The 27,677-nt window shown below is 47.3% G+C and overlaps 1 protein-coding gene across 1 annotated transcript; it reads right to left on the minus strand.

Moving 5' to 3' along the window:
* Positions 1–953: 953 nt before the first annotated feature.
* On the minus strand, positions 954–24,362 carry MYL10 (myosin light chain 10). Its single transcript, XM_033172365.1, has 7 exons — positions 24,240–24,362; positions 16,612–16,701; positions 16,109–16,184; positions 14,998–15,102; positions 6,944–7,022; positions 2,561–2,609; positions 954–1,302 (listed from the first exon to the last, which is right to left on the minus strand). Exons 1-7 carry the CDS (start codon positions 24,240–24,242, stop codon positions 1,204–1,206), a joined length of 501 nt encoding a protein of 166 aa, XP_033028256.1. The 5' UTR covers positions 24,243–24,362; the 3' UTR covers positions 954–1,203.
* Positions 24,363–27,677: the final 3,315 nt, after the last annotated feature.

Consider the following 27,677-nt stretch of genomic DNA (forward strand, 5'->3'; position numbering starts at 1 on the left):
GAGGCTGCAGAGGGGAGAAGCTGGGAAATATTGGGGGGTGAGCAAGAGCAGGAAGAAAAAGCACCAGGGGAGAGACAGCTGACAGACACAGTGTCTCTTGAAAGAATTCCTGACCCCCCTCTCCCAGGACCCAGCATGCACTGAGACTAGTAGAACAGAAAGCTCAGAGGCAGAAAACACAGATCAACCGACGCAGGGGTGACGATGTAGTATAGGAGAGACTGAGGATGTGGGACTTTACTTGGGGAAATGCCATTATCTAAGAGAGACCACTTTCCTTTGCCTCTCTCTGTGAATATTCAATAAACTGGTACCTTGGGTTACAAAGACCTCGGGTTACAAACTCTGCTAACCCGGAAGTAGTACCTCGGGTTAAGAACTTGACCTCAGGATGAGAACAGAAATCGTGTGCCGACGGCGTGGAGGCAGCAGGAGGCCCCATTAGCTAAAGTGGTACCTCAGGTTAAGAACGGTTTCTGGTTAAGAACAGACCTCTGGAATGAATTAAGTTCGTAACCAGAAGTACCACTGTACTTGGCAAGAACTCTTATTGTTTTTCTGCTTCTTTGCATCCCGCTATGGGAGGGATAGGATTCCCTGAAGCCTTCACACTTTGTGGTCATGATGGCCATTTTGAGCAGGGAACCAAAGACACCTTTGTGTTATTCCAACAAGCAGGTTCCTCGGTTGGGTCTACAGATTTAAAACAGGTCCCAGTACTCATCTCCTGCTCACACTAAGCCAGGTTGGAGGGTTATCAAAAGAACCCATCCCTGTTTCACAAAGATTCCCTCCATCCCTTGTCTGTTTCACGTATCTCCTGGTGTTTAATAAAGGGAAAGGTAAGAGGTGGAGCTACATTACACATCCCATCATCAAGAACATCCCGTTTCTACATCGCTGACGACAACAAAAAACGAGAATACACAGAAGACCAAGCAGGGAGATGGATACAAAATGGTATCTTCTGCTTTTATTTATAAAAATGCCCAAGATCATCTAGTGCAGCCTTCAACAACCTGCTGCTCCCCAGTTGTGTTCTGCGTCTGATGGCAGATGTACTCCGAAGCATGAGGAGGGCCCCAGGTTGGTGAAGCCTGGTGAAATATTATGGCTTTCATCTCACTCAGCTTCTTCTGAAGCTGGATCCTCCAAAGAGGCGACAGTGAATAGCCTTCTCTTGATGGATCATCTCAGCATCTTCTAGTCCTTCTCTTCCCCATGGGTGATAACATAAACAAGGTTCTTGTAGTCCAGGTTGCCGGCAGGATCTGGAGGGAATGCGGTGAATGTCTGTTTGACCTGAGGAACACAAGAAGGAAATAAAGATTGGAGTTGCATCCCAACTGCCACAGGAGCGTGCTGGTCAGCAATCACATGTTTCAAAGACTGATTGCCTACCCCTGCTCTACCAGTTAGTTGGTACCATTGAAGAGAGCCACTGTAATCATGCAGGAGCCATATTTATTGGCATGCTGGCTGCAGCTCAAGGTTCCACAAATGGACCACACTCCACTCTGTGCTGATGTGGAACCTTCCATAGGGAGCTGGTGTCAAAAAACAACATTGAGAGCTAGTGTGGCGCAGGGTTAAGGGTGTGGACTTGGGAGACCACGATTCGAATTCCCACTCGGCCATGAAGCTCATTGGCTGACCTAGGGCTAGTCACAGTCTCTCAGCCTAACTTACCTGTCACGATAAAATGAAGAAGGAGGAGAACTATGCATGGGGTGGAACGGGGGTCAGGGGGCATAAGAATTATTGAAAAGCATTGAAAGTGCTCAATAAAGAAGATTGGAAAACGTTTATTGAATACATGGGAAATAATTGTGTACAGCCGAAAACGCTGGCAGCATTAAGATAAATTCAGCAGTGTAAATAAGTTTTGTTGGATGCAGTAATGGAATACTGAATGGTATAGTTTTTTGTAAAATATGCAGGGATTTATGATATGTAAAATGAACCGTGGAAAGAGAAGAAGGGAAGTCATTGGTATGTTAAGGATGTAAAATGAGTACCTTAAATTGTAAAAAAAGAAAACTTAATAAAACTATATATACTCCAAAAAATACTCAATAAACTGAGGTTCTGCCTCCTCTGGCATCAGCCTGCCCCCCCCAACCAAAGCCTGCTCCCCCTAAAGTCCTGTTCTTTACATTTTACCCATGACTTACCATGGCAATCTCCTAAAAAAAGCTGAACAACTTTGGCTCCCTCCTCCCTGCCCCCCCAAAAAAATCCTGGCTACGCCCGTGGAACCATATATGCCATCTTGAGCTCCTTGGAGGAAAAAGTGGGATATACAGGAAATAAATACAGAAATTGGAAAGGTGAGAAGTTCCCCGTCTAAAGGACCACCAACCTATCGCAGACCAGTTCTTTTCCACATTTATCTCAAGTTACCAGACTCCCCTGGACTACCCCTGGTGATCTCATGATGCCATCTCAACCATCAAATCCGGAACGAAACAAAACAAAAAATGGAAATCGTTCTTACCAAATAGAAAAATCTTCCTCATTTTCAGAAAAAAAGGGGACTGAAGCATGTAAGGAATCTTACCTCCTCTTCAGTAAACCGGTCTGCCTGTGTCATGAGCATTTCCTTCATGCTGTGTGAAATAAAGCAAATCTATTTTAGGGCCACGGAGGAGGCCACATTCGCTATCTGCACTGTGCTCAAACCTAACAGGAGCGCGTAGCAGGATGAATGCAGTGCTGGCGCCATTATGGCTGAAGGTGTGGAATCATAGAAATGTAGAGTTGGAAGGGATCCTATTCCAGGCTCCTGCAATGCAGGAATCCCAGATCCACAGTGTCCCATTGTATCCCCCTCTTGCTAGAGACGCAGCTGCACGTGAACAGAGCCAGGTCAATATGTCTAAGGGTGTGACTGGTTGCGCTTGGAACGGATGGATTCAAGTGAACTAATTTGCTGAATTAATTCGAAAAGCTCTGAGTCACATCTGAAAGTAGTTTCCGCAATGTCCGGGTGAACCGAACAGGAATTAAGTTCCTTTTGTGCTGATTTTTTTGGAGGCCGCTTTTTAATTCACACACACACACAAGTTTCATTGCATTCATTGTGTTTCATTCATCATTTTCCCCCCTATCTGTAAAAGGGATGTTGCTGTTTAAGCTTGGGAATCGTTGGGGGAAATACACAAAACAACTGTTCCTATTGTATTACAAGTGCATTTGGATGTTTTCTTGGTGTTCTTAAGTACATTTTTATCCTTCAGGTGAGCAGCTAGTGAAACTCTGAAGACTGAAAAAAAATTGCCATGAGAATGAATTTTGAATTGAACTGTGAGAATCGAACTGGAGCAGAAGTTGTTCCCTTTTGGAGGGGGTGAACTTGCACTGGGACTAATTCCTTTTTGGAAGGGGAAAATTGGAACTGTAACTAATTCTCTTTGAAGACAGACTTCCCAAGCACTGATAATCTGGTTTGCCACCAAGAAAAATGGGATGGTGGACCAGATGGGCCACTTTTGATCTCACTCTTTCCACTGTTTCCATTTTTCCTCCTCTGTGTCCACCTGTCTGTATCTGGCAACTGTCCTAAATCTGTTGATTCCAGTCCATGAAACCTTCTGCCACAAGACTCTTTTATTGATTTGGTTTCCAAAGAGGCTCAGTCCACCCTCTCTCTCTCTCTCTTAGAAAACAACCAGTGTCACTTGGCATATTCCGTTCACATGCATCCAGTGTTTTTGGAAAGAATGTGAGGCCAGATTGGGGGCAGCGGGGGTGGCTGAGGTGGTGGCGGTGAAGGAGGAGGATCAAATACAGCTTTGAGCTTCAGAGGCACAGCACAGCAGCCTCTGGCACCATTACACATAAGAAGGACTGAGTAAAGAACCCAACAGTTTCCATTATTTATTTTATAGAGAAACAAAGACTCAGATTTTCCTAACTAAGAAGCCGTGAGCTTTCCTGCAGTTGTTGTTTTCCATATTACTTGTTTCTTTGCGGGGAGGGAGGAGACAACAGCCCCCAAATCAGACACATAGAAACAAACTGGGTTTTATAAAAACAGCGCCTGCCCTGGGGTCCCGATGGTATCTGTCGTGGCCAGTTTCAGCTCCTTCCAATATTTTCAGTCCCAATATTTGGTTTCCTAGTAAGTCACAAGAGAGATGCGTTTTCTTTTTTCGAAAAAAGAAATGGCATGGAACAAGTTGTGCGTTAATTGAGATAATCTGGCGCACATTGTAGCCTCAAGAAGAGGTCGGTGGGGCTGTGGGCAGCATCAGTGATGTCTGGATGAAAATCCAAGAAGGATTCGATCCTTTTGGGGCTCCATCAGACTGTCTCCTGCAGTCTTGGGGACAAAACAATTGAGACTGTTTAGAGACTCACAACTGGATCTTCCTACTCTTTGCACTTAAACAAAACGAAAGTGTAAGTTCCTTAGGCACCTAATTCTGATCTTTCTAAGCTAGTGGACTCAGCGGCAGAGGAAGCCGATCGGGCGGCTGGGGCGGCGTGTGTGCCTTGCGTCCAAGGGCAGGACCAGCACTCGTGGCGGGCAGGGCCAGCCAGGGCAGGACGCTCTGCAGGGCCTCCGAGGAGTCTGCCTGCCTCCTCCCACTCAGCCGCCCTACCGCTGAGGAGGAGGTGGCGGGCGGACCGTTGGGGGCAGCGCGGAGCCTGCAGGTGCCCAAGCCACCACGTCACTCCTAGGAGAGACATGTGACTCCAGCGTGCTGCAGGCCCCGCGGTGAGTGCCACCCGGCATTTTGTCAACCCCCCCCCCCAGTGGTGACACCCAGGGCCCCCACCACAACCCTCCACAATTACAGTGGACTCTCTAATTGTGGAGAACAGTCCTCTTCATTTTGGAAAAGGGAGGAACAGAAAATTCTCTCTTGGGACAAAGAGTATCTGAAGGCCACTGCAACACAGAATTGAACTGAAAACTGAACTACCTGGCCTATTACACCCTTAAATTCACATGATAGAAACCTCCTTTGATTGTTGGTTGAGTAAGTCTAAAGAGGAGAGGCGACTGAACTCCCAATCCCATATCCTCCAACATTTCTCTGATGAAAAAGGGACGTGCTAAAGAAAAGTAGACATTCTGGAATTAAATCAGAAACCGGGATTGCCCCTGGAAAACAGGGACACTTGGATGGTCTGCAGTCCTAGAAGGGCATGCAATTGGATGTGCCTGCCTTCTAATCCATGAGCTCACTTGTGGATGTGAGGTTGGATCCACAATGACTTCCTGCATTGCTAAGGAAACGGAGCATCGCTTCTGCAAACAGGATGTGGAAGGAAGGCGAGAGCTCTGATGTCATGTATGTGCAGGTCTCTCATATACGCACATTCCTCGCAAACAAGCGGGGAGGGAAATGGGATATTCTGGGCTTTGAAAATATGGACTTTGGAGAAGGTGGTTGGCCAGACTTTAAATACAGCTAATTTCCATCATGGTCCAAGTTGGTGCAAATTTGTGGAGTGCTGTTTGGTATAAACAAGGCTGTTATTGCGCAGCTGTGGGAAGCATAATCGCAACGCTGTGCTCTCTTGCTTGTGAGTAAACCTCATAAACGTCAAGGGAACTTTGCAACCTGAATCGCCAAACTTTTCCAAATGCCATGCCAGTTTTTGTTTTGTTTGCCCACCTCGGAAGGAGGCCGTTGCCTGTTGTTGAGCTTCAACATCGCAAAGGATGGTGTGCCCAATCTCTTTCCCATCTCTCTATCTCTCTGTGTGGTAAGAGTACGGTGTTTAAGGCAATATAGATATCACATATCTTTGCCATCACATTCAAAATCAGTTCCAAAACTCCCAAATGAGTCATGATTTTCCAAGTGAGAGGTGAAAACACGCAGTGGAAAAAATGAAATGCCCCAAAAGGATGTTAATTAGATGAAGGTTCTTATTAAAAGGTCAGTCGCCACCAATGGAGGGGGGGGGGCAGGGAAGGATTCTGCTGTTGTCTTTCCTTCTTCGCATGGAGAAATACTATTAATGAATAGCAACCATTGCCTTGAAAGCGGAAAGACTTTCAAAGGGATGTGTGAGCAACGCTAAAAAAATTATTATAGTCAAATGTCTAAATGCTGGAATTATGTGAAATGAGGCTGAGCTTCAAATGCAACCATGGGATTGATTTAATGGTTTGTTATGTAATGATTGACATTACCCTTGGGTCTAATAAGAAAACAGTATGTTCTGTTGTGTGGTGATGAGCTAATGAAATTGTCTTGTGACTTTGGCTAGGTTGGGCAGGGACCATTTCTGGTGGGGTGTTGTGGATGTCCTTTTCCAGCAAGAAAAACCCTGCAGTTACGTATTACGCATTTATATTCCACTTTGTATTGTGAAATTGTGGGTGCCCTTGATCCTCCTCTCTCAGGATAAGACTAGATGTGGCATTAACTGTGTGGGTGCAGGTAAAGCAGGAGGTGGAGCGTGGTGTCATGGCTAGAGCTGCTTCAGCCGCTTCAACACTTTCCCTGATGTGCTAGTTCTCTACATGCAGGGACAGGTTTTGTTTTTGTTTATGTTTGGCTTACATTGGGATTAATGTGTGTCTGCAGTGCAGAGTAGCGTGGGTGGGAGCAAATACAGGCTGAAGCTGGGTTAAAACTGGCCCAGACCTTTATTGGTGACAGCAGAACGGTCTCCCTCGGGAGGTGGTGGACTCTCCTTCCTTGGAGGTTTTAAAGCAGAGGTTAGATGGCCATCTGTCGTGGATGCTTTAGGTGGGATTTCTGCATTGAAGGGGGTTGGACTAGATGACTCTTGGGGTCCCTTCCAGCTCTACCATTCCATGATTCGATGATTCTATGACTGCTCACAGGATCTGGCATTCCACAGGGCAGGAATCCAGCCATTGGGCAGTGCAATACAACAGACCGGCAATGAGACACAAGCTTGACGGAAGCGAAATTAACATGGGGAAGAGGTTCAAAACGAAATGAAAACTTACTAATCTGCTTTCACATGACCTTTTCCTTCTCTGTCGAAAACCCTAAAAGCATTCAGAATGATCTCTTCCGGATCTGTGCCTATAAGGGGAACAAGCAGAGATTTATACTTCCAATACTTCTGTGCACACATGTACCTGCTGCTGGTTCACACCACATACAAACATAACTTAATCTGATTTCACTCCACTCAATTACTGGGCACTTGAGGACTGGCAGATGAATGTGTGAACATACTGCAGTGGAGAGCACCAGGGGCATACCCAGGATCAAAACTGGGGGGTGGGGGCAAGCCATGGTCGTTCAGGTTCAAAAACAAAAACAGCTTCAAAAAAAAAACAGCTTCAAAAAACAAAAACAGCTTCAAAAAAACAGAAAAACTTCCCCCCCCCCAAACAGAAAGCCCCAAATGGCTGAAAAACTCAGTTTCCCAGGATCCTCAGTCCTCGCAAAGGAACTACTCACCATGCAAGGGAACTCAGTTTGCCAAGCTCCCTTGCAACGATGAATCCCAGCAACGATGAATTCGCCCCCTGACACTGCCCAAGTCTCAGCCTGCATCCCCATTTGACCACGCAGGGTGCAGGCTAGGATCCGGTTTCTGATAGGCACGTCAGCTCTTTGTCGGCATGAGGGAGGGGGAAACAGCCAGCGCAACACACACACACACACACACACACACACACAGAGTGGCCAACTGCCTTGGCAAGAGCGGAAGAGCTCAATTGTTATTGAGATTTTGGGAGGGGGAGAAAGACCAGTCTTGAGCTTTTTTTTCCTTTTAGGCTGCCGATAACCATTTATTTTATTTTTTTTGCTTCTGGGGAGGGCAGCTGCCCCCTCCCCCTCCGGGTACGCCCATGGAGAGCACTACGTTGTTGGTAGCCCAGACGACTCATGCAAGCCCAGCAAGTCACACATGCTAACAATAAATAAATAATCCCCATTTTCCAATCATCTGTGTAACTAAAGAGCCAACGTTTACCACTTATCACATTACGGCTTCCCACGAATATCATCACATACATACATACATACATACATACATACATACTCACACAATCTATCACCCTCATCAGACCACAACCTCCTGTGCTGCTTACAGAAGAAGACCAGACCGTTTATTTCTGCATTATCCTAGAAAATGACCCCCATATCAACATTCACAGTCGCCTATGGAGAACAGAACCCACACTTAAGCCACCAACAGACTGATCTCAGTCCTACGAAGAAACGGGGCAACCAAGAGAACAATAGCAACACAGGAGAAGTGGCAGGTGAAATTGATGGAATATGTAGAATTAGCAAATTTATCTAATAGAATAAGAGATCAGGAAGATGGAGTATTTAGGGAAGAGTGGGAAATGTTTGCAGAATAGCTGAAGAATCAGATGAATCCGGTTAAAAATTTAGCAGAGTTAGTGTAAAGTCAGCAGCGTAAAGTATTAAAGATATAGTGGGAAGGGAGAAATATGAACAAAGGCGACTATGGGGTTGGGGTGCTCATCTCGCTTTCAGGCTGAGAGAGCCAGCGTTTGTCCACAGACAGCTTTCTGGATCATGTGGCCAGCATGACTAAACCTCTTCTGGCACAACGGGACATTGTGACGGAAGCCAGAGCAGGGCACGGAAACACTGTTTACCTTCCTGCTGCAGCGGTACCTATTTATCTACTTGCACTGGCGTGCTTTCAAACTGCTAGGTTGGCAGGAGCTGGGACCCCATTGCAGGGATTCGAACTGTCGACCTTTGGCAAGCCCAAGAGGCTCAGTGGTTACTTTAGACCACAGCGCCACCCGCATCCCTTTTATAAATATGCCTTGTGGAGAGAGGTGGCTACTTGCAATGTTGGGGAAGGGACAAACATAAATTCATACCAATTTTCATACAAGTTTACTATATACAGTGGTACCAATATAATGAATTTTGTGCCTGCTTTCTCTTAACATACACTGTTATGTGTGCAATTTTCCTTGACGTACATATTGCTCCACACACCCCAGTCTCTGAGTGGCAAGAGACTCCAGGGGTGCCTGCGCTTTCCCAAGGTTCAGTTTCTTTGGAATGAAGGTCAATGGAGACTGTGGGGTCTTTAGGATATATAGTTTTAGTTGCACATCTATACTACCTGAGCATAGGTGTGAGGGGCTCACAGCATTAACACCCCAACAGATCTTGCTTCCTTATTAGGGTCCAGGGGAAATCCCGAAGCCACAGCTCTTGGGTTCAGCACATTGCAAGACATGTCTCTGTCTCTCCGGCTTCCCCACCCTAATGTTCTCCATCCTAGCATGACATGGCTTCCAGTCCGGCAAGGTGAGAAAAGGCCCACTCACTTGTCTCCATGGCAACTGGGCAACCTCTTTGGACATGTAAATGGCAGTACTTAACTGGCCAGCCAAGGTCGTGAGCTTCCAACAAAATTTCCTCCTATAGATTCTAACCTCAGAGTTGCAGGATCACAGGTTCGAAAGAAACCTGCAGATACCATCCAGATTGAACCCTCCCCCCCCCACAACCTATAACAATATTTTTGTCAGCATTGGGGGGGATCCCCCCCCCCGGATAATTGCATTGCCAAATACAGAGATGTGTGAGTTTCAAATGACAGCCGAATTTCAGTTTGTGTGTTGGTTCAGGAAGTGCGCGTGAGGTACATTCACATTCAAATGTGAGCAGAAATTATTTCTCCCCCATCTCTACACTCACAGGAATCAACAAGGCTTAAGTCATAGGTGACACTCTCTTTCAGAGAGGAAAGCAACTGGTAATCCGTAGCAGGGCCTTTATAATTGTGGCACCTGAAATGTGGAACCCTTTCCCTCAGGACCTGAGCCTGATAGCCTTTCAAGACTTAGTGAAGACTTCTTCTCCACCCCCCTCACCCACACATTTTAGAGGCTGAGTCATTCCAAGGTCACTGGGCATGCTCAGTTCACATTGGGGATTATCCCTGAGGGCTGCCCCCCCCATTAAAAGTTTCTGTACTCCTGTGCACTTTGACATTCTCCCCATACTGCCCACACCTTCCTTGTGTGTGTGGATGGGCAACAGCTCTGAACATCAGAAACAGAGGGAAAGGCTGTAGTTCAGTAGCAGAGCACCTGCCTTGCATGCAGAAGACAACAGGTTCAATGCCCAGCATCTCCAGGTAAGATGCCTAAAACCCCAGAGACTCTCTGGGGACAATAGGAAGCTGGTCTGATTCAGTATAAGGCAGATTCCTGTGTTCTTCCCTTTTTTAAAAATGTATTTGTTCTCAAGGATAAAAATAATGAGAGGTGGACAAGTTCAGGTGCTTTAATATAATGATTGCAAACCGTTGCACGTTTGCAGAATAATTTCCTGATTAGCACTCTAGCAGTTTGGGAAAATACAAACAGACTGATTCCTCAGATAGCTTCCTTTTAATTTTGCACAGTCCATTCCTTAAGAAACACACTCACATTTTTCGGTGTTCCTCGTTCTTTGTTTTAAAGGGCAAAGGTAACCGATGCCTTTGCTACTACGTGAAACAAGTGTTTATTGCTAAAATACCAGGAAAATATGCCGACCAGTCTCTGCTGCCTGGCATAGGGACTGGAGGCACAGGGAGTGGCACATGCTGACAGCTTCTCCTGCCCTCTGCTAGCATCACAGAAGCGTAGAATTGGAAGGGATTCCAAGAGTCAACTAGTCCACACACACCCCCTGCAATACAGGGATCACAACTAAAGAATCCTTGGTAGGTGGCCATCTAACATCTGCTTTAAAAGCTCCAAGGAGGAGAGTCCACCACCTTCCAAGGGAGTCTGTTCCACTGTTGAACAGCTCCTACTGTCGGAACGTTCTTCCTGCTGTTCAGGCAGAATCTCATTTCTTGCAATTTTAAACCATTGGTTTGGCTCCTACGCCCTGGAGCAGCAGAAAACAAGGTTGCTCCATCTTCCCTGTGACAGCTCTTCGGGTATTTGAAGATGGCTATCATGTCATTTCTCTGTCTTCTCTTCTCCAAGCTAAACATCCCCAACTCCCTCAACCGTTCCTCATAAGGCTAGGTTTCCAGGCTGCCCTCCTTTGCACACCTTCCAGTTTGTCAGCTGCAAAGGAGGACAGAGATCCCGTGCTTTTAATAAGTGTGGAGAAGGAATCTCACACCATCAAGATTAATAAATAACAAGATGAAAGATTTAAAAAATTATTAAAAGATGATCCAAAAAAGAACTCCCTTAAAAATAAAATAATTCAATCTTTCATCTTGTTATTTATTATGACTATGACAGACCAACACGGCTACCTACCTGAACCCATCAAGATTGTGTGACTGCCAGCCACTGCCACCTTCTAGGTGTGTGGGGCAGCCCACAGGGAAGGAGAGAGAAAGCCTGGTTGTGGTTGGGTTTCTTTTGCGGGGGGTGGTGGGGTAGGTTGTAAAAAAAGAAGGGAAGATCCATGGCTATGCATCCTCCAGAAATTATATGCCAATAGCAAATTCTCGTGGACAATTATCTTGGGTTATTTGAAACCCCGCAAATTAATTGCTCGCAAGGCAGAGAGCTTGAAAACTCATTTGAGCCGGGTTCTCCCGCTGCAGAAAGAGCTTTTTAAGTTCTCAGACTTGCTTATCAGGCTCTGGGAGGCTCTTGTGAGATATTGTGGGGACTCAAACGGTCCTCCAAAGGCCTACCAGAGCCCGGTAAGCAGCTCTTAAAAGCTCTCTGCCTTGCTTGAAAGCTAAGGATGGTCATACGAGGTTGGTTCAGCTATGCACATTTTTGCAAATCCCTGGAACATAAGCCCAGCACAAGTAGAGTTGGATGGGACCCTAAAGGTCACCCAGTCCAACCTCCTGAAACGCAGATATCTTTTGCCCAACATGAGGCTAGAACCCACGACCCTGAGATTAATAGTCTCATGCTTTACCGACTGAGCTATCCCAGGTCTGTAGACATGATGACACTGTAGGGATTGTAAATTGCTTTAAACTGCTCTTAATATTGTGTTATAACATTGTAACGCACGAGTGAAGGGCAGGTAATTACTGATGATGACGATGACAATGATTTATACAATTAGTTGTGCTAGAAATCTATTAAAGCCGTCAAAGCATTGTCAGCGCAGGAGCAAGGGGAGAGAGCTGGAATCCTAGGAACAAACTGGAAACTTTGGTTAGTGATATATATCCCACTGCCAGATGAGCAGCAAACACACCCACCCTCCCCAAAGCATTTTGTGTTAATGTCAGCCACATGGGCCTCTGCTCCACAAAGAGTTGGAGGAAATGCAATTTGTATACCACGCAGAGATGCCGCGCTGTCCTCAAAGAGACCACTTTACGCACCAGCTAATCAATAGGGAATGCTTGCCGCAGAATTCCACTTCAAAGCTCAAGAGTCCAGCAGGATTACAGACTACAAACTGCTTCTTTTATTTTTTTCACCCAAAGGCAGGATGAGAGGGAAGACACCGCTGCAACACTGATTATTTTTAAAACAAATTTTAGAGATACCAAACTGGCTAGGCCAGGCATCCCCAAACTCGGCCCTCCAGATGTTTTGGGACTACAACTCACATCACCCCTAGCTAACAGGACCAGTGGTCAGGGATGATGGGAATTGTAGTCCCAAAACATCTGGAGGGCCGGGTTTGGGGGTGCCTGGGCTAGGCAGAACAAAACAGCGGCAGAGGAAGTGGACTTCTACTGAGTCAGACCACTGGCCCATCCTGTTCAGTACAGTATGATCACGTCTTGCGTAGGGGGTTACATTCCAGGGACGGTGCATACATGCAAAAGTGTGTTTTGTCACAAGCGAGCCAGCCACCAGTACAAAGTAAGTGGACTTAACTTTTTATGAGAAAAAAACAGGATCTGCACTGGAGGGTCAGGCTTAATGAGCACAGCAACTCTCCTTTCGTAGGTCTTGCCCTCATGAAGCAGTTGCAGAGACTGAAGGTCCCCACTTCCAGGGTTTCCCCCAAGCAGCCTGAGACCAAGCCTGCATGCCTGTTTTTGCTCTTCCCATTTCGTGCCACTTCTTGTCCTGGGAGACCATGGGGGAGGGGAGCTGGTTGCAGGAGGAGTCTGTGCCTCTTCACTAGCCAGAATCATCTCTGCCTCTTGGCTTCCCTCCTCTCCAGCCTCCGCTTCTGCCTCCGCTTCTGGACTTCTCTCTGCCACAGAATCTCCCCGCTCACTAAGCCCTGTTACCTCTCCAGCTTCTGACACCACTTCTCCCCAGTCTTCTCCAACCAGGGGCGTCGTAGGGGAGGGGCGGTGGGGGCGGGACGCCCCCACTGACAGGGTGATAAGCGGTGCGTGGGGGTGACAAGCGGCGGCCCCTCCCGCCACTCCCACGCGCCGCCGCTCCCTCCGTCACCCCGGGAGCAGCAGCGCTGCATGGACGGGGTGCTCGCGAGCACCCCCTCCATGCAGCGCTGCTGCTCCCGGGGTGACCGGTGGTGCGTGGGGAGTGGCAGGAGGGGCCGCCGCTTGTCACCCCCACGCACCGCCGCTTGCTCCGTCGCCATGGGAGCAGCAGCGCACAGTGCTCCTGGGGCGACGGACGAACAGCGGCCAAGCGGGCGGGGAAGTGAAGCCAGCGCTTGAACGCGCCGCTTCATTTCCTTTTTTTCTCCCCTTTCGGCGCTGGCTGGGCTGCAGAGTCACAGCCCAGCCAGCGCCGAAAGGGGCGAAAAAAGGAAGCAAAGCGGCGCGTTTAAGCGCCGGCTTTGCTCCCCCCCCCTTTCCCTTTCGGCTTCTTTCGGCGCTGGCTGGGCTGCAGAGTCACAGCCCAGCTAGCGCTGAAAGAGAAAGCAGGCGGGGAAGCAAAGCCGGCGCTTAAACGCGCCGCTTTGCTTCCTTTTTTCTCCCCTTTCGGCGCTGGCTGGGCTGTGACTCTGCAGCCCAGCCAGCACCGAAAGAGGCGAAAAAAAGGAAGCAAAGCGGCGCGTTTAAGCGCCGGCTTTGCTCCCCCCCCTTCCCCGCCGAAAGAGAAAGCGGGCAGGGTCCAGGGAAGCAAAGCCGGCGCTTAAACGCGCCGCTTCGCTTCCTTTTTTTCTCCCCTTTCGGCGCTGAAAGAAGCCGAAAGGGAAGGGGGCGTGGCGTCGCGCTGGGGGCGTGGGGTCATGACGCACGCACACGTCACAATGCCCCGCCCCCAGGGGTGCCTCTTGGCTTCCCGCCCCGGGCGGCCAAGGGGCTAGGAACGCCCCTGTCTCCAACTTCTCCCTCTGACCGCTAATTGTCGTCCCACCACCAATTCCCCAGCTCTGAGCCTTCTTCCCTTGGGGGGCTGCCCAGCAGGGGCAGAGGAAGGGGGAGGTGGGGGCGGTTTGCCCTGGGTGTCACCACTCAGGGGGTGACAAAATGCCTGGTGGAACTCACCGCAGGGCCTGCAGCGCACACAAGCCACAGATCTCTCCTGGGAGTGACGCAGTGGCTTGGGCACCCGCAGGCTCCGTGCTGCCCCAAACAGTCCACCCACCACCTCCCCCTCAGTTGTAGGGCGGCTGAGAGGAGGCATGCAGACTCCTCAGAGGCTCTGCGGAGTGTCCTGCCCCAGCTTGCCCCACAGGTAGCTGGCCCCACCCCTGGGCACAGGGCATGCGTGCTGCCCTAGGCGCCCAAACAGCTTGCTCCGCCACTGCTCCCCAGCTGAATCCTCCCACCATTCCTCTGAATCCAACCAGTCCATGACATTGGCATGTATACCTGAACCATCGCTCCATGAACAAAAAATTGCAAGTTGCAATAGCTACATTCCAAGCATACCTCGGATTCATACCAACACCAGCAGCTGCCTTCTCTAGGGTCAGACTTTTTGTCCATCTATCCTGGTGCTCATTACTCCGTTGGCTCAAACAGTCATTTTTCCATGTCGCCTGCTATTGGGTCCTTCTGACTGGAGGGCCAAGGAATGAACCTAGGGCCTCTACATATGCAACATGTGCTCTGCCATTGAGCCAGGGTCCCTCCCCACCAGTCAAACTGCCATGGCTCCGCCCCATGCAAAGGATTCTGGGAACTGTTTTTAAATAGAGATTCGCACACACCTTTTGACCACTGGTTTCCGCTTACCTTTGAGCTTCTCACCAAACATAGTAAGGAACACGGTGAAGTTAATGGCCCCTGGAGCTTCCTTGATCATTTCTTCTAACTCTTCATTCTTGACATTCATGCGACCTATGACAGAACAGTGTTCTTGTCACGTGACAGCAAATGGAAATGGTGGCATTCAGCCATGAAGAATTATATAGTTGTAGGTGTGTGACATCATCCAGAGACCTGCACACACACTAATGATATGCAAACCACCGGTCAAAAATCTCCAACCCATGATTTTCTTTTCTTCACAGTTGAATAGACCATGGAGCCAAGTCTAAAAACCTTAAGAGAACGAAACCACTGCTCATATTTTGAACCCGGGGACACTGTGGAAAACTCAAGAATTGTCAGGACAAGAAGAAGGCCACAGGATATAGAATGACTCCAAATTACAAGGGTTACAGGTGAAGGGAAAATCAGTTTATTGGCAGATGTTATTGCCTTCTAACTAATGATCCCAGAAGTGGCAGTACCCGAGGTTTTGGCAGATATTTATTGGTTTGGTGGAATGGCAGGCTTGAAAATAAATAAGCTGGAATTAGAAATAATGTTAAACCTTTGGTGCAAAATTGCAGACCCAGGTTGGTTGGGTTTACAGTACCATACGCCGAAATAAACTGAAGTACTTGGGAGTGTTTATTCAACACTTCATGCAGAAATGGCACCATCCCATTTTCTGTGTCGTCTCTGATTGGCTAGGATAAACCAACTAACACAAGAAGGTTCAGTCTTCCATCTTGATTCAAAACGGTATCCAATTTGGTCCAAACATAGATGAAAACCTGCTCCTCGATCTCAGGAACCATCATTAATAATAATAATAATAATAATAATAATAATAATAATAATAATAATTTATATCCCGCCCTCCCCGACCAGAACCAGGCTCAGAGTGGCTAACATCAAAATATATAATACATTAAGACATAAAATTCAGCAATCGACTGAAATACAGCTTAAAATCGGATTAAAATCAAAATAATGTGGTTACCAATATCCTAAGAGACGTCCAAACACACAGCAAACAAACAACTTTCCAAAATACATATTAGATGCCAGTGCACAATGGGTTTGTGCTTTTTACCCAATGCAGCAAAGGTGTCTCTCAAGTCAGCCTTGTCAATGAAGCCATCTCGGTTCTGATCCATGATTGTGAATGCCTATTGCAAAATACAAAGAGTGAGAGATTGGGGTTGGGGGATATTCCTTGTAACTGCGTTGAATCCAACGAGGCGGAAAACCCTCCGTAGCCTCCAGCATTTCATAAACGGCTAACTGGGGTCCATTAATTTCAACACGTCTGCAAGTGAGTAAAACTTGAATGGGTTCAACACTTTGCGTATGCTTTCAAAACTAAAATACCCATTTTACAGTATATGCACTTTGTTACGTTTTTATTTTATTTTTTAGCCAAGAATAATATGATGAAATTTGGAGAAGTGCAAAGCACAAAAGGCTAACTTCATTGTGGTCCATGTATTAGTTAAGCAAGTGAAAACCAGGTTGCTTTGCTTAAAAACAGAGACCAAACGAAATCCTCACATATCCCAAGGTCAAGTGTTTTGCACAGCCTTAGGGAGAACTTACCTCTTTAAATTCTTGGATCTGGCTTTGATCAAACATAGAGAATACATTGGAGCCACCTCCTTCCTTCTTGTGTCTGGCCATTTTGGGTGCCTGCAAATCAAGAATGAGAATATTATTATTATTATTATTATTATTATTATTATTATTATTAATTGAATTTATACACCGCCCTATACCCAAGGGTCTCAGGGGGGTTCACAGAATAAAATCAAGTTATAAAACCACAAAATACTTAATAAAAATATAAACAACAACCCAATAGCCCCCCACCAAAAATCCCCACCACATTTTAAAAGGCTATAGGATGTAGGCTAAATCAGATCAACCAAAGGTGTGGTTAAAAAGGAACATTTTTGCCTGGCAACTAAAGGTGTATAACGAAGGCACCAGGTGAACTTCCCTGGGGAGAGCATTCCATAGATGGGGAGCCACTGCAGAGAAGGCCCCGTTCTCGTGTTACCACCCACCGGACCTCTTGTGGACGAGGCACAGGAAGGAGGGCCTTGAGAAGATGATCTCAGGGTCCAGGTAGGTTCATATGGAAAGAGGCTGCCCTTGAGGTATCACGGTCCTGAGAATAATCCTGGGAGGGGGGCTATACCCAGGCACCAAGGCAGAGTGTGACTCTGGTCCTGATGAGAATTCAGAATTGAATGAATTCCACTTCAAAGTTAGAGTCCAGCAGGGTTACAGATTGCAAACCGCCCCAGTGATTTCCCTTTCCCCAGGCCAGCCCCCCCCCCCAAGCAAGGGTAGACCACCTAAAAATATTTACACAGGATATAAAATGAATACATGATCTCATTTTTACGTTAATAATAGAAATGATAATATTTGTACTTGTTGAGAATATTAAGATCTTAACGACGAATATCAATAATGTAAGCATCCACACAATCGAAGCTGGACTAAACGTACACAGTTAAACAGTAAACTTGTATGTGCGACGCAACACAACTTGTATCACGCAACAACTTGGTTGCATTCACAGGGCGTTCACTTATGACAACATACAAAACCTACAAATGTTTCTGCACATAAGATCTTCCAGTTTGCTCTGAATGCAGAGACTTTGTATGCGATGAGGAGATGGTCCTTAAAAGGAGGAGGAGTTTTGTGTGGATAGCGTCATTATATAGTTTAGACACTAGGTGGCGAGAGACCTAATCAGGATGTCAGTTTAAATATAATATTGGGAGGGCTCAGGTAAGCCCCGACTTGCATCATCGATGATGAGACACGGCTCACGCACACCATTTGAAGAGCAATGCGCATCAACTTTGGGGGGCACCCAGCCCCCTCAAATACTTTATGGGGGGGAGCAAAGGGGACCTCAGCCCCTAGGAGCCAAATCCATCTACCGTATATACCTGAGTATAAGTCGACCCAAATATAAGCCGAGGCACCTAATTTCCCTACAAAAATGTGGGAAAGCTTATTGACTCAAGTATAAGCCGGTTCACCTTTGCCACTGTGGTAGAGGAGGAACGAGCAGCCCAAAGCAGCCATTTGGGCTGCTCCTTCCTCTTCCTCCTTTGCTGCTGTGGAGCTCACCCCGTCGCAGGGTTTCGAACCGCCATTCTTCTGATCAGCAAGCCCTGGGGCTCTGTGGTTTAACTCACAGTGCAATGTTCCCTTGTGTTATACAGAGAAGGCTGGGATCCTGTCCTGTTTAAGCAGGAGCCAGGGAAAGTGAGCACCTGTGGGGTTTTAATACTTCCTTAACTGATAGGCTTTCTGCCTTCTGGGGTCTAAAGTTTGCATTTATGTGAGCAGTTCAGGAATGGAACAAGCTGCCTAGGGAGAGTAAAGAACCACTGTTCTTATACACTTCTTAAGGAATGGTTGACTTGAGTATAAGCCGAGGGCAGCTTTTAAAGCACAAAAAGTGTGCTGAAAAACTAGGCTTATACTCAAGTATATACGGTACTTATAGCAAGTGGAGGGGAGTCAGGAGTTTCTGGTTGCTGTTCTTGTTTTGAGAGAAACGACAAAGTTCTTATCTAAACCCTTTTTCTGTTTCCTTTCCTTGGTTGTCTGCCAGGGGGTTCAAAAGAGTTATAACCGGGACCACAGTAAAAAGGGGGGCAAGGATGGAGCTAGAGTGGGATGGGCCCCTTCTTCCCCTCCCCTCTTTTTCTGCCACTCTTTCTCCCCTTCACACAGACTTCTTTCCCTCTGTGTTTCTCTGTCTCTCTCCTTTCCCCCCACCAGCACCCACTTAGCTCTTAGCTTTCCATGACAAACCTCACAGGTGGAAACTGCAAGAAAGCTTCCAAGGGCCTCCAGAACTCTCCCCTCTGCACCCCCCCCCAAAAAAAATTACAAGTGTCATAATAACGGACCTGGATTTTTGAGGATTCTGCAATGCTGTCATTTTTAAATTTAAGAAATACAAAGAGTTTTTAAAAAACCCATACTTTAAAATAAATACTTGGGGGAAAATGAAATAGTGTGCAAAGATAAAACCAGAGGATGATGCGAAGATGCATTATCCTCGCTAAGGATTTTCTCTGCAATAATTCTTTACATTTCTCCTGGCTGCCGGGGTTAGGAAGTTAGGGGAGAAATGAGGGCAATGGACTGACGCAGTTGAGCAGACTGTGTGAATCACCCTTGCCATCCAAGGACTGAGACAGGACAGAAACTGTGTGTGTGTGTGTGTGTCAGCAGAGAGGGGGCTAAACAAAACTAAGGCTAGAACCAGAGGCAGTGTGGAGCAGTGGTTAGAGCGCTGGACTGGGACCTAGGAAACCGGGGTTCAAATCTTCACTTGGCCATGAAGCTTACCAGTCACTGCTCCTCGGTCTGACCTACCTCACAGGGTTGTTGTGGGAATTAAATGAGGAGGAGGAGACCCATGTACACCACCTTGAACTCCTTGTAGGAAAAGGTCGGGTATAAAAGCAATAAGCAAATAAACTTGCGGACATCCAACAAAGCTGCATGTTGGAAGATTCGGGACGAGGGGGAAAAAATAAAGGACTTCTTCATGCAGTGCATAGTTAAATTATGGAACTCCCTGCCACAGGAGGCAGGGATGGCCGCTAACTTGGATGGCTTTATAAAAAGAAGGGGGTGGGGCTGGAGAAATTCATGGAGGACATCGCTGTGAGTGGCAGCACGGTGAAAGGCGGCAAAGCTTCTGAATAGCAGTGGCTGGAAACCTCAGGAAGGGAGAGGGCTCTTGTGCTCAGGTCCTGCCTCTGGGCTTCCCATTGGGGCATCTGGTTGGTCACTGTGAGAACAGGACGCTGGACCAGATGGGACACTGGTCTCATATAAAAAAATTGCCTCTTGGAGTTGGAAGTCCCCTGGAGAGTCCTGCCGTCATCTCTGTTTCCCTCCCCCGGGATTCCATTTGGATCCGGTGTGCTGCGATCTTTTGATCCTCTCCTTTTATGGACGGCATTCCATACCTCTGATCATTATTAATTTTTTTATTCCTCCTTTTTCCAGTTCTAGCTATAATTAGATGATAAATCTAATCCAGGCTTATGCCTCAGTTCACGGTGTCACGGCAGATGCCGGCGAGGTGACGTTTTGGGGGGGGGGGGAATCCAAGAATGGAAAAGAGAGTTTTGTGTTCCGATTTAAAAAAGAATCAAAGAGAGAAAGAAATTCATAGGGACAGTGGGAGGAAAGGGGAATTCTTTGCACGCACAGCGGGGGGCGGGGGGTGTCTTCAATTTCAGGCAGCAGGCAACTGCCTGCCAGGATAGAAGCTTGGAAAGTAGTGGGGATTATTTAGCTGTGATTCCTGCATTGCAGGGGGGTGGACTAAATGGCCCCTGGGGATCCCTTCCAACTCTACAATTCTATCATGCTATGGCATATAATTTTTGTGAAATAAACAACGAAGTTCATTATCTACCCTGGAGGAAGGCGGACCGCAAGGGCCCATGGCAACAACACCCCCACATCAGACCAAAGCTTTGACATACCCTTCCCCATGGTGGCCAAACGGATGCCCATAAGCAAGGCTTAAATCTGATGGCATCCCCTAGTTATCTGTGCCCGGCACCTGGTATCCAGAGATAGACTTCCTCTGAACAAGGAAGTTCCATTTAGCCATCCTGTCCGATAGGCATCGATTGACCCAACCTCCCGGTCCTCTTTGAATAAGAACATCCCTGACTGATGGATCGCACAGACATACCCGTCCGTCAAGTGTCCCTATTTTCCTGGGACATTCAGGGAGTTACAGAAGCCATCCTGGCTTCTGGTTTCATCCGGGAGTGTCCCGTTTCCCCCTTCCAGCACTGCCACCGAGCACAGGAGGAGGAGAAGCCAGTGTTTGTGCTTATCGGTGGAACCCTCCTGAAGCTGAAGCCTTGCGCACAGGGGAGACATTTCCCCTCCAAAGCGGAGGTGGTGGGTGTCTGCAACGCTCTTGCTGGCTTCTCTCTGCTGCCACCAAAGCTGCCACCACTGTCATGTTGGCCAGTGGAGTAAGAAGGTGGGGGCGTTGAGAGCGGCACGCCCCCGGTTCCAGCCGGTTCCTGCCAGTTCCAACCTGAAGGAGGGGTGACACTCGGCACCACCCCCCACGACTCCCAAGCTGCCGCCACAGAGCAACTCTCTGCTCACGCATTGCAGCCTTACGAGTTGCTGCACGGACGGGGTGCCGCACGCGACCGGCATCCGGGACAGACTACGCAAGTGCAGAGGCGGAAGATTTGTAGGGTCTCAAGAGAAACTAGCACATGAAAGTGGACAGGGAGGAAGTTTGTCTCCTCCTCACAAGACTTGAACTTGGAGATCCTCCAAGTAAAGTGGATGATTCAGGACAGAGAACAGGGCGGCTGCTCCCTCTGCAATGAGCCCGCTGAGGAGCTGCTGTAAACAGTCATGGCTTCTCCCAACGGATCCTGGGAACTGCAGTTCATTGAGGGTGATAGAGTTGTTAGCTAAAGGTAAAGGTACCCCTGACCATTTGGTCCAGTCATGGACGACTCTGGGGTTGCGGCGCTCATCTCGATCTATAGGCCAAGGGAGCCGGCGTTTGTCCGCAGACAGCTTCCGGGTCATGTGGCCAGCATGACTAAGCTGCTTCTGGCGAACCAGAGCAGCGCACGAAAATGCTGTTTTACCTTCCCACCAGCATGGTACCTATTTATCTACTTGAACTTTGACATGCTTTCGAACTGCTAGGTGGGCAGGAGCTGGGACCGAACAACGGGAGCTCACCCCATCACGGGGATTCAAACCGCCAACCTTCTGATCGGCAAACCCTAGGCTCTGTGGTTTAGACCACAGCGCCACCCGCATCCTGGTGCTAGAGTTGTTAAGAGACCCTTATTTCCATCACAGCTACAGTTTCCACGTGAAGAAGGGCTGCTTGTTGAACCACAAAGGGAACTGTTTCTAAATTTGCACAAATTGCATACTTCAGAATGAAGTGGTGGAGGCTTCAGCCATGAAGCTTGCTGGGTGATCTTGGGGCCAGCCCCTATCTCCCAACCTAATCTACCTCACAGGGATGTTGTGAGGATAAAGTGAGAAGAGGGGAAGGACTGAACAGCTGCTATTCTAGGGTTCCCCTTCCCCAGCCCTCGAGATTCAGGGCCGCCACAGTTGCCGGCCTTGCAGCGATTATTGTCTTTCTTCTGACAACGGAGGTTTGTCTCCCAGTAATCGTTTGAAAGTAGCATTACAGAAAGAGCTGAAACTTTACGATGCTATAAAACCCCAGTAATATTTATAAATCCTTTTAAGACATCGTAAAGTGTGAGAGGTGGGGAGGGGGCAGCCGGGGGTGAGGGGCGAGGGGCGGAAAGCCTCCCTGCAGAGCTCATTTGCCATAATTACATGTACATTTCTCTCTGATTAATAAAGAATGATCGTTTCCTTATGTATAGACGTCCCCGGGTTGCTTTCATTAAGAATATTACCATCATTACTTGGGATAGGAATGGATTCCCCCCCACCCACCCTTTTTGCCATTTTAAACATGTTTGGTGCTTCCCCGAGACTGTGTGTGCTTCCGAAAGTATTTTTTAAAGCACAAATTTATTGTTATAATTAGTAGTAGTAGTAATAGTAGTAGTAACAGTAATATTCATAATTCCTCTTTCCTTTTTTTTTTTTTAAAAAAAGAACCAAAAGCTGCTTACAATGCAAAATAACCACAAAGATAAAAGATAAGAAGGGGAGCAGGCCTTCACCGGACTTGGAGAGAATCATAGAATTGTAGAGATGGAAGGAACCCCAAGGGTCATCCAGTCCACCCCCCATGCAGAAAATGCAGATAAAGAACCCCAGGCAGATGATCATCCATCCTCTGCTTAAAAACATCCAGTGAAGGGTAGAAGGGTGGAATAGTGCTGTACCCAAAACTTCCAATTCGCAAAACATTTCTCCTGTGAAAGAGCCTCCCATTTTTTTTCTCCCTCCAGAATCTTGGTGGGTTCAGCCTTGAGCTTATCTTATCATAGAGAGGTGACCATCCCCCAGTTTTCTATTAAACATTTATCCAGCACCCTGCAGCCCCCCTAGCTGCCTGCACTTATTTATCTTGTTTACTGAAAAGCAGTTGCAGACGGCTTAGTATTTTAGACCACCCGTAAGACTGTTTTCTGTTAATGTACCTGATCTGGAAAAAAAAAACCATGGGATAAGTTACTCCCTAATGTCTCCCCCTGAGCATTATTTTCAGGGGAAAGGCTATGGCTCAGTGGTAGAGCATATTATTATTATTATTATTATTATTATTATTATTATTATTATTATTTGTACCCCGCCCATCTGGCTAGGTCCCCCAAGCCACTCTGGGTGGCTTCCAACAAATATTAAAATACATTAAAATGTCAGAGATTAAAAACTTCCCTAAACTTCCCTTAGGTCCCAAGTACAATCCTCAGTATCTCCAGATAGGGCTGAAAGAGAACCCTGCCTAAAACCTGGGGAGCAGCTGCCGGTCAGTGTAGACAATACTGGGCTATATGGACCAATGCTCTGACTCAGTATAAGGCAGTTCCATATGTTCCTTATTGAAGTTGGGGTGGCTATCTACTGAGTACCCGAGACTGGCACCATCATGGATTTCTGCTTAAGGGAAATCTTTCCTTATAGCTAAAAAAAAACAAAAACCCCACCCCTTTCAGAACTGATTTCTTTAAAACTGACTTATTAAAAAAAAACTATTTCACTTTAAAAAAAAAGAAAGGTAAACGACTGTCAGGCACAGAGCAGCCAGCCTCCCCACCTTCCAACAGAAAACCCATCTGAGGATATCCATGAGGTTTTCAGGAAACCTGGGCACCCAAGGAGGCTGCAGAGTGCAGGCTGCCAGAGCAATGATTTGCAGCATGAAATAAAAGCCTTCCCTGGCCACCTGGAAAGCAATGAAACCCCTGACCCCCCTCCCACCCCCAAGAACATCACCAAAATGTTATTTTCCCTTTGATAATTTTGAAATGCAATTTTTTTGTTTCTTAGTAACTGAAGGGAAATGATTTTTTTAAAAAACAAACCCAAACAGGATAAAATTTCAGCCACAGCACCAAGGAGGAAGGAAAGAAGGAAGGAACTGATTGTGAAAAGAAGACATGGGTTGGGCAAGATTAAATATAAGGATGGATTCGCTTTGCCTCCTAGGGAAGGGAAGGAGGGAGGAAGGAACCTACCATATTGGAGTTCTTCACCGCTGCTATCAATCCACCAGCCAAACGACACAATGACTATTGTCCCTCTATATATAGCGGCATTTGGGAGTAAAAATATGCTCAGCCCAAGTTTAGACAATAGATTTGAGACTGGAGACCACACGGCCATTCCAGACATTTCGTCCCAACTGGTAGCCTTGCTTCCATAGAATTAACACCTGGCAGATAACTCTTTCTGGAGAGCAGGTGACAAGAGCAGTTGCAGAAGTGAAATTCCACATGGGGCAAGATCTTTGGGAGAGAAAAGGATGGGGAGGGGTGTTTTCGTGTACAGCACTGATCCTCTTGTGGATCTGAACCTGGTTAAGAAACAGGAAGAAGGGAGTAGGAATGAATGGACCATTATCCCAATGGGGGAAGTGGAGTCCCCCCCCCCCCAAGGACTGGTGTTGGGACCTGTACTTTTTAACTTGCTCGTAAGCAATCTCAAGTTAGGGATGAGCGATGAAGGAGCCGTGTTTGCTGACGATACGAAATCATTCAGGGCGGTTAAAACCCAAAAGGGGTTGTGGAATAGCCCCAAAAGAATCTCTCCAAATTGAGTCAATGGGCAGTAAAATTTTCAAATGCAATTCAGCACAAACAAGTGTAAAGTGATGCATGTTGGGGCAGTAAAATAAAATAAATCCTAATTTCACACGTACGCTCATGGAGTCTGAACTGACGGATCAGGAGCAGAACTTTCAGGTCGTAGCGGATAGTTAGATAACGTGGGTGGCAGCTGTGGGAAAAGGCAAGTCCCATTTAGAAAAGGAACTGACGAGAAAAGTGTCAGTAATCCTACAAATCTATGGCGTGGCTTCACTTGGAGTGCTGTGTCACCTTATCTCAAAAAAAGGATATTGCAGTGTCGGAAAAGGTTCAGAAAAGGGCAAGTCAGATAACCAAAGGGATGCAGCAATTCCCTTAGGGGGAAAGCTGGGGGGGCATTTGGGACTTCTTAGCTTAGAGGAAAAAGGCGACCAGGAAGTGGCATGATAGAAGTTCAAAAAATTATGCGTGGCATGGAGAAAGTGGGTAGAGGAAAGTTCTCCCCCCACACCTCTCATGACACTAGAACTTGTGAACATCCCATGGAGCTGAATGTCTGAAGAGTCAGGGCAGAGAACAGAAGGAAATGCTTAATGCAGCGCATGGTTACGCTATGGAACATGCTCCTGCAGGAAGCAGTGATGGATGGGCACCAGCGGGGATGACTTCAAAGTGGATAAGACAAAGTTCTGTTTTGTTATTTGGGTTATATGGGTAAGATTTAATAAAAATACATTTAAAAAAGTAGACAAGTCAAATTCACGAAGGATGGGGATATCGATGGCTTCCAACCCCAATGGTTATGGTCTGCTTCTGAATAGCAGCTGCTGGAGACAGCAGGAGGGGAGAGGGCTCTTGGGTTCACGTCCTGCTTGCGGGTTTCCTGTAGACATTTGGTTGGCTGCTGTGGGACCGGGTTGCTGGACCAGGTGGGCCACACTGGCCAGATCCAGCAGAGATCAACTTATAAAAGTGTGGCTTCAAGTGCTTATATTGTGGTAAGTCCCGGATGCTCCCCCCCCCCCAATAACTGCCGTCGTGACTTTTGGGTCGTGACTTACAATGGCGCAACAGCCAAGTGCAGCCTTGTGGCTGTCTCTTCCTCTGAGCCTGTAGAGTCAGTATCTAATCTGACAAATATGGTGCTCCCTGTCATCCTCCAAGGTCACTTTCTGTTACTTACAGCTTGTCGCACTGCGTCAAGAGGGATAATCTGTCATGAATGAGAAGCAGACTAATGCAAACAAGCATGGGGGGCTGGTGACATAATCTGATGTGGCTGTAGAGGAATGTCTTGTTATGTCGACGATGTGCATTTCCATTTGGTATCTATTTTACTACAATAAGCACAGAGCGTTGGCTACGGGGTGTGTGCGTTAGAAACGTAGGAAGCAAGGCCATTCATTGCTGAGTGAAATGGGAAGCTGTCCATCTAGCTCAGTATCGTCTACACTGACTGGCAGCAGCTCTCTATGGTTTCAGGCAGGGGACATGCCCCCAGCCCTACCTGGAGATGCCGGGAATTGAACTCGTGACCTCCTGTGTGCAAAGCAGTTACACTACCACTGGGTTACAGTTTGCTCCCCCGCCTACCTTCCTCTTTTTGTGTCCATTGATGAACACAATGGCTGCTGCAGGGCTGCCTTTCAAAAATATCCTCCATGTATCAAAATGCTCCTGGTTTGCTCCTCACATGTTTTTTGGGGTTTGGTGGGTCGGTCTAGATGATGCCCTGAGTCCCCACCAGTTCTTGAGATCTTGTCTCTGTGAAGGTAAAATGTATAACAGCAATCTTGCCCCTTTGTCTAGATAATGGTTTTGGGGAGACTAGTTAAGTAGCACGGTTACCATAACCAAAGGAGTTGCTCTGGGCCATAGAACAAATTGGTGGGCCTCCTCCCACCCTGCAAACCTTGCTGCTGGCTAGGAGAACGAGAGAGAGAGAGCTGGGCTGGAAGCAGGCTGGAAGCTGGAGACACAGAGACCTGCTTCCTCCGTGCTAGATTGAAAGCTGCAACCAATCGGGAAGCAGAATCTGTTGGGTTGTTAACAGACCCATGCAGAGCTTGTCTGAGGCATGGGGCAGGAGTCTTGTTAGAATAATGTTATAAACGCAAACAAAAAAAGCAGCCAGTCCATGGCGGGGATCCCTGGACACTTAATCGTCTGAGGCCTAGGGCAAGTGTACCTGGCGCGCGCCCCTCTCTGCCTGGCCCTGGGTGTTAATGCTGCGAGACCTTCCATCTTATGCCCAGGTTGTGTATATGTGTAAATAAAGTCTTGTATCCTAAGGACCCCACAGTCTTGGCTGGCCTTCATTCAAAGGAAATTGAACCCTGGAATATCTCGCTGCTCAGAATTGGGGTGTAACAATAGTTTGTGCCCATTTTAGGCTGGTGCCCCAGCTACATATGGATAGATGGGAGTGGGAGTTAGGAACAACATATCCCTCTGCAGAAGTAAAGGCACAAGTATCTCCTTACTTTAGGAATGTCTAGTGGAGGCCTTGATGCTCACTGTGTCTTTGCCATAATCTTGTTCTGGATTAGGATTCATGTCTGCCATGCTAATTAAAGTCAAGGAGCATTAGGAGGGCCATAAATCTTTTCTTTCTAAGATGGAATGCACACACACACTCACACACACACACATTGCTGCACATCAGTTGGTGACAGATGACATGGAGGGAAAGTGTCCTCAAGGATGCCTGAACTGAACAATTATGGTCTAACTCTAGTCAAAAGGATGGAAGAGTCGGGAGCAATGCTCTCCACAACGAGAGGAAGGTAGCTCTAGCTTCTAGAAACATAGAATCGTAGAGTTCTACGATTCAGCATGACTGAGCACATGTGAGACTGATGTGGCATG

This window comes from Lacerta agilis, chromosome 15, assembly GCF_009819535.1.
Source record: "Lacerta agilis isolate rLacAgi1 chromosome 15, rLacAgi1.pri, whole genome shotgun sequence".
In the NCBI taxonomy this organism is placed as follows: Eukaryota; Metazoa; Chordata; class Lepidosauria; order Squamata; family Lacertidae; genus Lacerta; species Lacerta agilis.